At 37.4% G+C, this 15,375-nt stretch overlaps 1 protein-coding gene across 3 annotated transcripts in view; it reads right to left on the reverse strand.

The window, feature by feature from the left end:
* Positions 1-4,964: 4,964 nt before the first annotated feature.
* The window catches only part of KDM4C (lysine demethylase 4C), a 260,355-nt gene continuing 249,944 nt past the window's right edge, over positions 4,965-15,375 (reverse strand). For all 3 annotated transcript variants that reach the window (XM_029959023.1, XM_029959022.1, XM_018070293.1), the window contains 3 exons: positions 12,415-12,534; positions 8,560-8,652; positions 4,965-6,649 (listed from right to left, as the gene is read on the reverse strand). In XM_029959023.1, the coding sequence (XP_029814883.1) occupies positions 6,473-6,649; positions 8,560-8,652; positions 12,415-12,534 (390 nt within the window). In that variant the 3' untranslated portion in view covers positions 4,965-6,472. The remainder of the gene's footprint in view (positions 6,650-8,559; positions 8,653-12,414; positions 12,535-15,375) is intronic.

A 15,375-nucleotide genomic window follows, 5' to 3' on the forward strand; every position in this document is an offset into this window, starting at 1 on the left:
CAAATCTCTTTTTCAGAATCTGGTCCCCCTATTTCTTCTCCTTCCAGCTCCATGAATTCTTCCTATCTGCCTTGAACCCTTTACACTTCAGTACTGAAGTAGTTTGTGCTTCTTTATTTTTGTTGTTCGTGGGGGTTTTTCCTTCCTGTTTTTCTATATTACAGCAGCAGCATCATTAGCAGGCCATTGAGAACAAAGGAGAGGCTGCCTCTGTGTTCCATTTAAGTAACTAGGGGAAAAAGAAAAGGACAAAAGGCTCTCCCAGATTGCAAGCCTGGCAAGGTCAGTGCTGAGATGACTATGCTGACAATGCATGCACTGTCCATTCCATCACTGCAGAAGGGGTACAGGTTCTTCCAAAACTTTATTTCAGACCATACAGCTTATGATAGCTCAGTCAAATGATAGCACATCTACAGAAACACTTCACAAACCTATTTCTAAAATCTAATGGGAATCAGTCTTTGCCTCATCCACCAGAATGTCCCTGTTTCACTGTATAAAGGAACGACGAAGGTTGTCAAATAAATGCCTGGGTAACTTTGGGATAGAAAGAAGGATGATTTTTTTTTTTCCTTAATTCTCCTCTTCCAAATCCTTCCAAAAGACCAAACTGCTTGAAGCAGAGTTTCCAGACTTTTTCAGACACAAACCAACACATAAAAATTTTAGCTGTAGGATATCTAAATTACCAGCGTTTCTAGTAACTCAAAACCGTCTCTTACAAAAGTTTTGGCAGCTACCAGCTCTGCCTACAAATCCGGATATAGGGGAAATCCATTAAGGTATCGAGAGTAAGAGCTTCAGCAGCATGGCTGTAGGACAGTTCAGTCTGTAGTAACAGTGAAGCTATAACCAATAGACTGTATATACAACAGCTAAGATGAACTCCAGTAAAACTTTTATGCCCTACCATAACACAATAATTTTCTTTTTGCTAGATATGTCAGAGAAAAATGCTGTCTAAGGCACTTGGAATTCAAGACTAGAAGCCTCAGAGATGGTTTTTGAAATGTGAAGGTGTCTGATAAATTTATCAGATGGTTAAACAATTTTTAAAAGAGATGGGATACGCCTTTTGTGCATATGTGCAGGAAAGATTCCTCTTGCCCACCCTACAAAAGCTTTCCATCCTGCCAATATGCTGTTGAACATTGGCATCCAATACTTCAGTCGGATAACACGAAACAGAAATACCACTACAAAATTTAGAGACTGGGGAGAAAGCAGCATTTCATTCCAGTAAGTGAAATTATCATTTTATCTTCATCTGTTATCAAAGTTAACATTTGCAATTGTGCCACTAAACAAAGATGGATAAATTGAGCAGCACAGGTAGGAAATACAAGTATTTGTTATTTAGACAGATGATCATTCAAACAGGATTTACCTTATCAGTCATTTTTTCCTATAATGTCTTCTAAACTGGAGAACATCTCACAAAAGCAGAAAAAGTAGAACCACATAAATAGGGATTTCTTTTACTTCGCTACATTTTGCTTATAAATATCATATTAAATTAATATTAAATTCCCTGTTATAAAAAAATTGCTGTTAACTTACATCACAGTTGGAAAGTATAAACAAGCTTCAAAGCAAAAATGTTTTGTAGGAATTTTTCTATTACTCTCTTTAATTGAAAAATTTTAACCACCACAGCACAACACAATATATTGTAGAACTCCTATTAAGCATCAACAAAATTGCTTTGCTACAGTAATACAATAGCAAATAGGATTCAAGAGAAGTAATCTAATTTTTATCTAATTCTAGTAGTTTGATTTTATCAGACCTCAGTTATAGCTGTGGAAATCCAAGTCATAGCATTAAAGCATTCTACTTCACAAGCCAGCATAAACTGAAGTACTTCAGATTCTTCCTTGCTATTTTCAGATGAGAGTGAAAAAAATAATTTTAATGTATCCTGAACAAACCATTACTTTGTGTGTGCACACATGAGTGTGCTCACCCTCAGCCCTCAGAATTTTTGAATATACAGAACAGTTACTTTGCTCTTGTATGTATAAGGTAATAGAAAGAGCATGGTTCTTCCTGTCCTGTGGTATCCTGTGCTCTCTTCTTATGGACATTCAATTTTGATTTGTTTGGTTTTTTGTTTGTTTTTTTTTTTTTTTTTTTAATCCTAGGAATACCACTGCTGATTCAGCTAGCCAGTCTTTAAAGGGGCTTCACTATTCCTACATAAATCACTCTTCCTCACACAGACACTGTAAGTGAAATGGTCATGAATGCTGACATGCTTTTTCACCGGAAAAGATATATCTGTCTCTAACATCAGGAGAAAAATAACATGCAGAGGTTTTACTGGAGGGAGAAACTGGTGACTGAGAACTGGTTATGTGGGCAACAACCAACCGTGTTTTGGTGTCCACCTACCTGATTCTGCTCATGGCAAGCTCCTGGTTTCCCAGAACATTGCACACCAACATATTCTCTCACATACCTGAAAGGTTCATAACAATTTCTGTCATGGAACAGAAAAATGTGGCTTTTCAGGAATTGTAAGGGAACAGGAAATGTCCTCCTAGGCCAGTTGTTTAGCCAATCCAGTTTGCAAGGGCCATAAGGTCTTGAGATGGGAGGCATGAAACTGTAATCATGACAATGACTACACTTTTTACACTTACATAACAGGTATTTGATAGCACCTTACAAAGGTCAGAAATCATTCAAGTGCCATTCAGAACTTCCAAAGTAAAGATCTTTTTGCTGAAAGGTAGAAGGGGAAACAAGCCAACTTTTTGCATGAATGTTTTAAAATAAAATTGCAGCTCTTTAATCAGCAAATTTCAAGGATCTTGAAGAAGAGGATATTGGATCCATTTTACAGAAATAAGGGAGTTTATTCATGGAGTCATAACAGGTCATATCAGATCCAGGCAAAGAACAGACATTTGCCTCTATAGCATTGCATAGCATCACCTATTCAACTACAAAGCATTCCTATATGTCATAGTTGTTCTGAACCTTCATGGAAGACCATAAAAGCATTCTTACCATAGAACACAGTATTTTGATACTAAGCATCAGTAATTAGCTGCAATGGGTTCATCCTGGCTGGATGCCAGGCACCCATCAAAGCTGCTCTATCACTCCCCTCCACAAGTGGACAGGGGAGAGAGAATATAAGGAAAAGTTCATGAGTTGAGATAAGGACAAAGAGAGATCACTCAGCGAATATTGTCACAGGCAAAACACACTCAACTCGGGGATATTAATTGAATTTATTACTAACAAAAACAGAGCAGGATAATGAGAAGTAAAATAAAAACTTAAAAACATCTTCCCCACATCCCTCTCTCCTTTCTGGGCTCTATCTCCTCCCTCACAGCAGTGCAGGGAGATTGGGAATGGGGGTTACTGTCAGTTCATCACTTGTTCCTGCCACCGCTTGGGGGAAGAAACAGTTCTCCATGGACTGCTCCAATGTGAGTCACTTTTCCACAGGGTACAGACTTTCAGGCACAGCCCGCTCCAACATGGGACCCCACAGGGTTACAAGTCCTAGTAGGTAACCTGCTCTAGTGTGGATTCCTCTCTCCACAGGTCTGCAGGTCCCTGTCATGTGCCTGCCCCAGCACGGGTTTCCCATAGGCTCACAGCCCTATCTCAAGTATCCACCTGCTCTGGGTGGGTCTCCTTCACAGCCTGCAAGTGGATATCTGCTCTCCCACTGAATTCCATGGGCTGCAGGGGCACAGCTGCCTCACCACGGTCTTCACCACGGGCTGCAGGGGAATCTCTGCTCCAGCGCCTGGAGCACCTCCTGCCCCTCCTTCTCCATTGACCTTGGTGTCTGCATTGTTCCTCTCACATGTTCTCCCTTTGCTCTTCTCTGAGTGCAATTACATCTGCCCCAAACTTTTCCTTCTTAAATATGTTATCCCAGAGGTGCTACCACAGTCACCGGTAGGCTCAGCCTTGACCAGTAGTGGATCTACCACGGAGCCAGCTGGCATTGGGTCTGTCGGACATGGGGGAAGCTTCTGGCAGCTTCTCACAGAAGCCACCCCATAGCCTCCTGCTTCCAAAACCTGCCCACACATTAACATTAGGTTATCAGCTGCATGTAATTGCAGAAGGCAGCACCAATCTTGCATTTTGCAAATCTATCATTAGTTTCATTTTTTATTTACAAGACCAGAAAGAGCCTTGATGTTCTGAAATATGTCTGACAGCACCCACCACAACCCATTGCCTTTAGAGAAAGAGCTGTCAATTAGATATACATTCCAATTGTCACAGCTAAGCAATTTCTTAGACTAAAGGGATTCTGAGTGATTTCATGATACAAGAAAAGATAGACAATATAACACTTAAGAAAACTTATGTTATCAATTGAGGTGTCACATAGTAATTGAAAAGATTTCATTGTCCACTCAAAAAAATAAGAATAGTCATGCAAAGGCTCCAGTGAGACAAAGATATGTGTGCCTCAGCATGTAGAAGACTGGGTTTGTAATGACAAAATCTTTGGGTCCATATAGTCAAGTTTTTTTGCAAGTAGAACCCTAGAAACAGCAGTGCTCAATTTAAATTGGATTTTGAGAGGGCTCTTTTTTCTGTGGCAGACAGTCAGAAATCCTGCTGACTGTCCAATTTACAAGGAACAGATGATGTCATTTTGATAAAGCTCTCCTCTAGCTTCACATACCCAAGTGTTCAGACAAATTCAGACTTTCTGCTTTCCATGAAACATCCAAAAAGGTCAGGATCCCAAAGACTGAAGGGAAATAAAAAAATAAGAAATGAAAGTACAGTATTTATCAAGTTTGCATTTTAACATCAAGCTATGTGACTGTGTGTATCATCTGTTGTGTTCAGGAAAATACAGTATATAAAGAAGTTTCTTGATTCCTATAGGAATAAAATAATAGGATTGAAAATCACATCAACAGACAAAATGTTGCAAGTAAAAGGACAGTCATTTATTTATTCATTCATTTATTTATTTATTTGTTTTAAAACATGATTATGTTGCAAGAACTTTATTTTAAAAGATAGACCATAATATATTCAGTCAAAATTAGGCTGTTATATTTGAACTCCAATTTTTCATACACATAGTGAAAGAAATTTGTATTTAACAAATAGCTATTATTAATAGACCCTATGAAAAACATATTCAAAAATAACTGCCAAAATCTCTCTTTAAATATACAAAACATCCTTGCTGTGCTGCAGATCTCTTTCCTAAAAGCCAAAAATAGCTGAGTCCCTATCAAACCCTACTGAAAACAGTAGTGACATATATGTGTAAAAGCACTGTACAAAGTAAGCACAGCCTTTGTTTGTCTCAGTACTGAATATATCTGTATTTGTTTTAAAAATGTTTTATAAAAACTGTTATTATTGAACTTAGGTGCAGAAAAAAATGAGCCACTGACATTATCTCTGTTTACTAAAATGTCTCCTTTTCAGAATGTGAATCTCTTCTTATAATTCAAAGGGAATTTTACCACTTATTTCAATGTGAGCAGGTGTGGTAGTTTAAAAAACAAGCTGGTAATTGAACTCCAAATAAGGTGCTCTTCTTGCCCTCACCACCCTCAGGTGAGAGAGGGACAAAGGCAGAGACTATGGGCTGAGGTAACAATTTACTGAAAACAAACAGCAGTGCAATAAGAAACATGCAGTAACAGAAAAATATTAATGACAAAAGTACAGAAAAGGTGCTTTACACATGAGAGGTGTTCACTACCTTGACTTAGTTCCACGAGGCCGCCAAGACAAAGGCCAGGTGGTGGACGCTCTCCATAGGTAGCACCACATAGCCTCCTGGGAGAAAGACAAGGTGGTGGATACTCTCCACAGCCAGCATTCCCCATCCCTGAGCCCAAGAAAACAAAAAACTATGATAAAAGCCAGATTGTCTCTGCTGTGCCACACTGGCCGCTTCCAGACTGCTCTGCTCTGCAGGTTCAAATCTGCGTGGTGCCACCTCTTTGGAATTGCATCTCAGCTGCAAGCGCAGTTTTTTTGGAGCCACATCTTGGCTGTGTTCACTGCTTTTCAGAGTCCACAGTGCTGGCACCAGTAGCTTCCCCAGGGAAGAAACATAATGAATACAGCGTACTTCCCATGTGCCTTTTGTTCTTCCCCCTGTCGCACCCCCCACCGTTGAAGTGGGTGGTACAAAACAGCAATTTAGCCACGCCCTCACAGCTCTAGGCTCCATCCCTCTGCAAAAAACCTAGGACAGTAGGACTGAAACTTTTCTTCAGTACATCCTTTCGTAATCTCTCTTGGTTTTCCCCCTAGTTCTATAATGCAAAACATTACAAAATCTTTAATACATTAACTGAAGAAATCAGAACTCAAGTACTTCAGTTTATGAGGACAGTGTATAGATTAGTTGAATGGAAAACAGAGTGTTCAATTAAACAAAAACCAATTGCAAATAATGCTGCATGCTTTTCAATCAACATCCCTCTCTCTTCATCTGCTGCCTTTATAGCCCCTTCTGGCATTTCTTCTGGAATGAGCTTTTTAAGAATGTGCGGTATCCTGGATCATCCACATATTCATTCTGGAAGCGAGAACTCAATACTCTCTGCCTCTTCTTCTCTCCCAAGATAATATCTGATCCATAAAATGTGTCTTCAAATCTCATGTCAGAGGCTGTAGACTAAAACCAGACACTAATTACACATACATATAAATACAATTTTAACTTTTCCGTATTTTGGATGTACCATTCCTTATTTAATTCTCTAAGTCTATAGTGTTCCTTAGAAACATGTCACTAACACCAGTTGGTAGTTTTGGTTTTTATCTAGAAACCACACAATCCTTCTAATTCTAGGTGAAAAAAAAACCAGAAGCAATGCAACACAGAAGCAATGCAACTGTTGGGCAGGTGTGATCCTAGCGGTATCAAGTATTATTCACCACTTTGTGTGATTCAGAAATGTTTTAAATGCAAGGTACAATGGCATGGACCCCTGAAAAGAGACCTGCACACTGCCTAACTTGCAAAGAATCAGAGTTACCATTTGGTTATTTGTCAGCAAACTTAAAACAGTTGGGAATCCACACTAACACAGCAGTGGGGCAACAAACAGCAAGCCACTTGGCAAAAACCAAAGGCAGAATATTTTGGACCAACTTTCACTGCTGGAGTAATGGAAAAATTCCGAAGACTAAGAAAAGCATCACTTAGAAGGAACTGGCATAATTTCTTTCAATAGACAGAAACAGTATCATAAGTTGTGTTTAACTTCCACTATGTTCAGCATGAAGAGGGGAAGGAGGTGTTGGGCATATTTGTAGGACTAACCTACATATTTCTAGAATTGGAGGCACTAGTAGAAAATTGTGCAAAGTAGTAGAAAATCACTAGCAGAAAAACAGAAAATGCACTAGCAGAAAATCATGCAAAGAAAATCATGCACTGGCTGTAGTGTGTTTTATTCAGTTGACCAAATTTAATGTTTTTAAGCTATAGCTAACCAATGAAGTTAATGGTGTCAAATAAAAAAGAAAGAAAGAAATATTGAGTTGTAAAAATACATTTAAAAACCAATAGCTTAAACCCAATTATTATTATCCTGAATGAAATGCAACAATTTGCATTCTACAGAGCATGCAGTTAATTAGAGATGGTTCTTCCATGTAGTCTCTAAAACAAAAAAATGGCAATGGTATGCTTTCTGAGTGTAATGAAAAAACCCATTAAATATAACCAGATGGTTCATTTAACATTTTCCAAGACATCTATCTTAACCCTAGACAGTCAGAACACTGAAAGATTTCTGCACTTATCCCAAATTCATCAACAAAAAGGTTTTTTAATCAAGAATATCTGACCACTGCATTTTGCATTAGAAAGCAGTGCCCTAAGACAGGTAAAAGCAGTCAACTCCTCTAATAAGTGTATGGAAGAACTTTCCCTTTTCAAGCTTTAAGTGTCATGCTCTTCGTGAACCCCAACACTTTCTCACATGACATACATACATAAAAATTACATACATACATAAAAATGGTGGATGTTGTTTGAAACTGCAGGAAACTTAAAAAAGTAGCAAAGATTTGGTTTTAAACCAAAGACTAGTAAAATATCTGCCAGTGAGTCCGGCAAGTGAGTCCTGCCAGTGGCAATAATGAGTTCTGATCAGTCACATTGTTTCTTACATGAAGTTAAGTGTATTTTTATTAAATTCAAGGCTTTTAAAATCACAAAGGTCTGAGAAGCTGGAAAGTTTTTTTAAAAATTATACATGCTATAAGCATACTGAAAGAACAGAATGTCTGTCAATTCGAATGTTTACTAACTTGATCATTCATGATCTGACAGATGATCAAACATGATGTCCCTCTTAGGAGAAAAGAACTATGTTTGACGACCGCATTTGCCTGTACTGGAAGAACAACTAACCATTCTCACTAGCAAATTGCACTGATTTAGCCACTCTTATTAGTATAGGCTCACAAAACACTTGTCCAGCTTAAACTGAAAATCCAAAATAAAGCCAAGGATAGTGTTATTGGCATTTAAAGCATATATATATTATAAAGTTATTATCAGCAAATACTCACAAGACGTGCTTTTACTCTCTTAGGAAGCTCTTCATCTAGTGTATATATTTCTTCTCTCTTCATTACTATTTGAGAACCATCTTCAAACTCAACCTAATTGAAAAAATGGGTATTTAAAAATAAAATCATAATCTTGCAGCAAGTTTCTGGAAATGTCTTTACATAAAAATACATATGTAAACAGAAAAGATGTATATAAAAATATTTTACTATCTATTTTAGGGCAGCAAAATTAGGTTAAAACATTAAAAAATGTTATTTCTTGGGAAATGCAACACATTCTTAAATTGAAATTAATATCTAAGCAAAGAGTCTTCAAAATCAGCACTGACACAGATGCAATAAAGTAAAATTTGTTAAGGCTAGGAATGCTGAACAGTAACAAGACAGGCAGGAGTTACATACTAAAATGTCTTTGTGTTCCTTTTGTCTCTAATTTTTTACTTGCTTCTAATATATAAAAAATCAATTTTAACATCCTGTGATTCAAGGTTGAGGAAGACCACGTCAAAAGAAAGTGTGAGTGACAACTAAGGAAATACCAGTTAACAGAATTTTATTGAATCTGATGGAATTTCTTCTAAATGCTCTGTTCAGAAGACGAAAAGCTTTATCATGCTTAGGTTTAGATTTAATCCAATATGAACCCTGTTAGCAGAAAATGAGAAAGGAAATGTAACTAGGTGTGGGGAATGTTAAAATGCTGAGACTTTGAAGCATTTAAGCTTTTTCAGTAGCTGCTGATTTTTTTTTCTATTTTAATACTTAATGTAACAATTGTGAATTTCAGCTATTATCTGTGACTGCAGTTTTAGCTCCTACAGAAACTGTACTTTAAAGTTTGGTATAAAATTAGAAGAAGTCCCATTCCACATCCTTCCTTGACTTTATGAGACCATCTGAATGTCAATAGAACACTTGACTAGAAAAATAAGTCCAAATACAAACATAAGAGAACAATGACTTATAAAAAGTATTACTACAGATAAAACTGAAAAATCATGCATTTGATCTTGTAAATGGACTGGCTTTGTAGTTTAAAATTAAAAGCTTGCCATGACTGGATATGTCAGATTAATCGTGAACAGCTGAAAAATCAGATATAATATATCCATTCTCAAAAACCAGGATACACACCATGATCTATTAGCTTCTTTAAAAGCAATTTCTTTCACTGCAACTAACAGGGATGCACAAATCTGGTATGCATTTAAAATGCACAAAGGACACGGATAACAAAGTCACAGAAATCATCCTTGCTCTTCTCTGTTTCTGTTACTAACCTCACAGGCCTAGTCTGTCAGCAGTATGTTATAGGAAATTAACAGTCAATTTGCCTTAAGCTTGTTTAATAAAATGATGACAGATTAGATATTTTTCACCAGGATGCAAGAACAGTCTTTCTGCTATTCCCGCTCCTTTCCTGCACAATACATTTGGTAGTACATTTTCGCATAATACAGTTGGTAATAATGATTTTTGCATCACTAGTGGAAGAACTGGGTAGGAAATGAACTCTGCCACTCCATGTGATCATAAAATCCACTCCTGAATGGTCAATGCATTTGTTTTCACTTGTAGTATGCAGTAGGATGAAACTGCTTCATACCAGAGAATCTGTCATGCTTCCACTATGAAATATATTGCACATTTACAATGAAGAGTAACTGGAAGTTCTTCAGCTTTAATTCAGCATATCACACTGGATATAACTTGCCTGCCCTTGACAGCAAACACAACAAGAGTTTCTAAGACTTTCAGTAGTATCATGATTCATGCAAACTATAAACCCACCATCTCTAATAGCTTCAATTTAATTCAGTTGCAGATCCTACATTTCAAATCATCAATTTTATCAAGCAAGTTATTTTATTTAGACTTTTGCTGCTGTACTGTGCCTGTGTAGTATGTTACTCTCTCAGTGAGATTTCATTTTATTAGACCATCACAGATTACAAGGAGAGTTGAAACTGTTAGAAAGCAATTAATAGAGTGAATGGATAATTTAATAATCTCAAATGAAACTCAAACCTTATTAGTGAACCTCAATATCAGAAATGATCACAAAATCAATTTAGAACATATTAACAATTTCAGTTGAACACCTGCTTAGGGATTGTGTAGATGTCAAAGGCTGGCAAATGTCAAACTGGATGACACAAATTGTAGTGCATTGTGTCATAACTCCTGCATGTTCAAGTATCGGCACATTTAGTACAAATGTTTCACAAACAGAAGGAAAATTCACAGATTTATCCAGGTTTGCCTTATTAGATCTAAGAGATCACTCAAAAGGCTCAGTAAGAGTCTGCAACAGAGATCACACCAGAAGAAAACTGGAGTATGCATGGGCCCTGGGAGCTTTCAGACAGACTGCAGAAAGACCATAGGAAGAACAATTAATATGTCTTGAAGTTAACCTTGCACCCGCCACGTCATAGACTTTCTGTAACCTGTGGCCACGTGGCAGCCTCCTATGCATCCTGAAGACTGAAATGCCTGACTGTCTCCACAGTCCTACGTGTTGCAACCTGGACTGCCTCTAACCTTTAAACTTTGTCATTTCCCCCCCATGACAGAGGTTGTTACAAGGCAATTTACAGTAATCTCCCACATGTCTGTTATACTGAGGAACTCTAAATCTTGCTGAACCTCCAAATGCTTATCCATTTTCTTTAAACAAAATTGATTTCATCATGTTGTTCAAGAGGTCTAAAATAAGACAAAGTTGTTTATGTCATATTCCTTCAAATATGAAAGATAACAACATTCATCTAATCTACCTCACAGTATTCCTCAAAGACCAGCTGTTCATAACACTAAATTATTTGAAGATTAATGTTACTATAGAACAATAATATTCATCCTTTATAAAGAACTTTCCACCTTCACAATATAACACAGCTGCAAAATACAAGGGAAGAGCTAAGATTCAGATCCCCTCAAGGGATTAGGCATTTGAGGACTCAAGTTCAATTGCAAGTCACTGGGAAAGTGAGAAGGTCAATGCAGCAAGTCATTTAGCTTCCCTGTGCTTTAATTTATCTACAGACATAAGAGTAAATGTGCCATTTTGGTACAGTAATGTGAGGCCCTTTGATGAAAGGAGTTACATAAGTGAAAATTATTATATATATATATAAATGAAATGTATCTAGATTCTCATTCTTTCAGAAGTGCTATTATTATTGTGATTGTTTTACTGCAGTTTCTACCATTCACCTGGGTACTCAAAGCTGCTGACTGATTTTTCTCAAAGGCAAGCACATAAAAAAACCAATTATTGTGACTGAAATCAGAAGTCAGCTTTTTAGCCTTGCCTTCACTGTTCAGTTCCCTTTTGCCTTTGCTGAGGATACAATGCTCCTTAGAATAATTAATTCATAAGTGCCTCAGAAAAAAGAAAGTGGGCCTATTTATGCTCTTCTTTTTACTGTCCTCTCTTCCATCCTCTTATGAAATGGTTCATTGTAGGCACATACCAATATTTAATTTTATATCATTAATCATACAATTACCCGACATACAATAAAAGTAAATAACCTGCAGAAAATAATAAATATAGTGTATCAATTGTAATGTTCCGCCTGTTCACCTGATTTCTTATTAAACAATTTTATTGATTTTGTAACAACAAGTGAAACTTCAACTCCCAAAGAGTGCACAGCATTTGCTACTGGCTTAGACAGTTTTAAATGTTAATTTAAATGCATTAAGAGTTACAATAAGAGTTCAAACTTCAGCCCTCTGCATCTTTGAAGGTGTGGCTGGCCGCTCCAATGCTAGAGCCAAATGAGCCATTTACAATAAAGACATCTGAAAAGCAAGCATATGGCAATAAATATAGATACTTACCTGATACATATAAGTTGTGTTTGTTCCCAGATACTTCACATCATACACTTTTCCATCAGGCCATTTCACTTGGACAATCTCTCCCTCTGCAGGTGGACCCAGCCTTAGGCAATCTCTGCTCTATTTACAAAGAAGGATGGATTCTCCAATCAGTGAGTGAGCCACTGCACTGAAATTAGCAGTAAACTGCTTTTTACAACTTGGTAATTGGAGGAGATTTATTAACATGTGTGTTTCAAGTTTTATAATCCTACTAATAGGCTAATGCTAATGTTAGCCTTCATGAAAATGAAATACTGACCAAAGAAACACTCTCTTTTCAGCTTGATGCTGCACTGGCAAGGCAACATATGCATAAATCAGATAGCTACCAGCAACTGTGATACACTTCCACCAAAATTAATTTCTAACGCACATTGAAAATAAGAATCACTAAAAGGCAATTGCATATGTGCAACGCTTTCTCTTTTACATATTCAAGTAACATGTTTTGTTAACCACAGCACATTTTTGTTAGATGTTAATTCTGCTGACCAAAACATACATGGATCAAACCATAAATAGTGAGAACACCAATGAGTTCTTTGCTTAGCTGAAGGAGAAACGTTGAAAGAATCCAAACACTGACAAAGAAAAATTTGGTGGAAAATTTTTTTCCCGTAAGATACGAAGCATCTTTTTCCAGTGTTTTGGCCAAATTTTGTGCCTGACTTGTTCAGCATGTCATAGCACCAGTAACTGCATCATTAATGGTTTCTTTTGCCCCACATGGCTCAGTATGACCTAAGTGACTCATTTTCAGAGCACACTGACCAGACACCCATAAGAGCAACAGTCCGCTTGAGGAAAAAAAGGACCAGAAAAGGATTGGGTCATATCTGGACTCACCAATTCTTTGGAAGCTATCTCTGCCAAACACTCATGCCAACAAAGGTATCTCTACTTCATAGTGACTACATCATAAGACTAGTCATGTAAATCAGCACTAATTTAGTGATATTCTCCTAGGTGTGAGAGGACTTACTCAGTGACCATATTATCTGAGCTAACTGATAAGAGGTCTAGATGGGAAGAAAAAAGATGAAGACAATGACTCAGGTATAAGGACTTAGTGAAATAATCATCATGACAAAGACCTTAAAATGTGGGAGCAAAAGTGCACCACAGTGATTCTTACTGGGACATTATCTTGTTATACATCATTCTAGCCAAATCCAGCCTTTACAAATGGATTTTAACCACATGTATCTTAATCCATGAACTTGATTCAACACAGGATAAAAGAAACTAAAAGCTGGATTTTCACAGGAACACACTTTCCTCCATGTCAGTACAGTCTCTGTCGCTCCTCGAGTGCTGTGTAAAGGGGACAGATTTAAAGTATGCCCTCTGTGTTTGTCTGACAGAGGTCGCTGTGATAAACACAGAGAGATATATTTGTTCAACTTCAGCATATATTTGGAGTAGTAGATGGCATTACTGTATTACCTTTCCCAATATTTCTAGGAGAGGCAGGGGGAGAAGGAAAGGATGGCTGCTGCAGTGGAATAATTATGACTTCACAGGGGACAGGGATTGCTAAATACTATCATAGCTCTGACAATAAATTAAATGAGACTGTATTTTTAATGCTCTCTTCTCAGTGATGACTGTCAAAATGGTTACTTATGATACTTCTCCCACTATCTATTTCTTGCAAAAGTGCAAAAAAGGTTCTTGGCTAAGTGTCTTGAAACAAACTTTTAAAATGCATCATGGAATAGAGAAAATTTCCTGAAAACAAACAATCTATCAACAGTGTCAAGCCTAACATTAATTTTCCAAGAACAAAAGCCCAGCGTGAATTGCTCCCTTTGCACCTTGCACAAGAAAAAAATCTCACAGCCTCTCTAGAATAGCTAATGGAACTGCTCATACGGAAAATTAGAGTTCTCATGCAAATAACTAGACAAATAACCGTCCCATTCTTCATGTATCATCGCAATGTCTTAGTCTAAGAAACAACGTTTGGGAAACTCATACTAGTTTTTGTTGATTTCTACCAGGGCTCCTACCTTTTATTTTCACAGGAGCATAATCATTTCAGATTCTCTTTTTACTGTACAAATAATTCTTACAATTTTCTTCTTGGGAATGATCAGACACATTTCTTAGACTGAGGAAATTGCAAAAATGCAAACTCACTTTTCCCAATCATATAATGAAAAGTCAGACAGCAGAATATGGCAATCCTTAAACATTCCCATACACCAGCTGCAAATAACATATAGTGTAAGTTCAATCTACATTCAGCTTATAAACCTGTTCAATTACATACCGGATTTTCTTCTTCACAGAAGTGGACAAAATCATGCCCATCTGCACTGAAAATCCTATTAACTTAAGTGCCCAGTTTCACATTCCCACTGTCACACAGCTCAGAGCCCAGCTCCAACCATGACTAGCTATCTTTAACGATGAACACTTCAAGGCCTCTCCGGGCAATTAGTCCAGCATTCATCAACCCTCACCGTGAAAAAGTCTTCTAAAGTGAAGAAAAATTTTGTGTTGAGGAATTTCCTGTATTTCAGTTGGTACCTGTTGTCTTTCATCCTGTCACTCTGCATCACTCAGAAGTGTGTGGTTTCATTCTCTTTACTTCACCCATCCCATATTTATACACTTGGATAAGATTCTTCTGAGTCCACTGTTCTCTAGGCTGAACAGTCGCAGCTCTGTCAGCCCCCTCATGAGAAATGTTCCAGTTCCTCCATCACTTTCATATCCTTTTACTGTATTTGCTCCTCTTCGTCCACATCTGTCATGGTTTGAGATAGCCCCAAAATCCAATTCCCTAGCTCCATCCCCCCTCCCACATCTCAACCTAATGTGAGATGGGTTTTTCCAGACAAAACACACCAGACTCAAAGTAGGGGGAAAGGGAATATATTACAATGACTGTACAAATAAATACCATATCAC

This window comes from Manacus vitellinus, unplaced genomic scaffold, assembly GCF_001715985.3.
Source record: "Manacus vitellinus isolate BGI_N305 unplaced genomic scaffold, ASM171598v3 scaffold_18_pilon, whole genome shotgun sequence".
In the NCBI taxonomy this organism is placed as follows: Eukaryota; Metazoa; Chordata; class Aves; order Passeriformes; family Pipridae; genus Manacus; species Manacus vitellinus.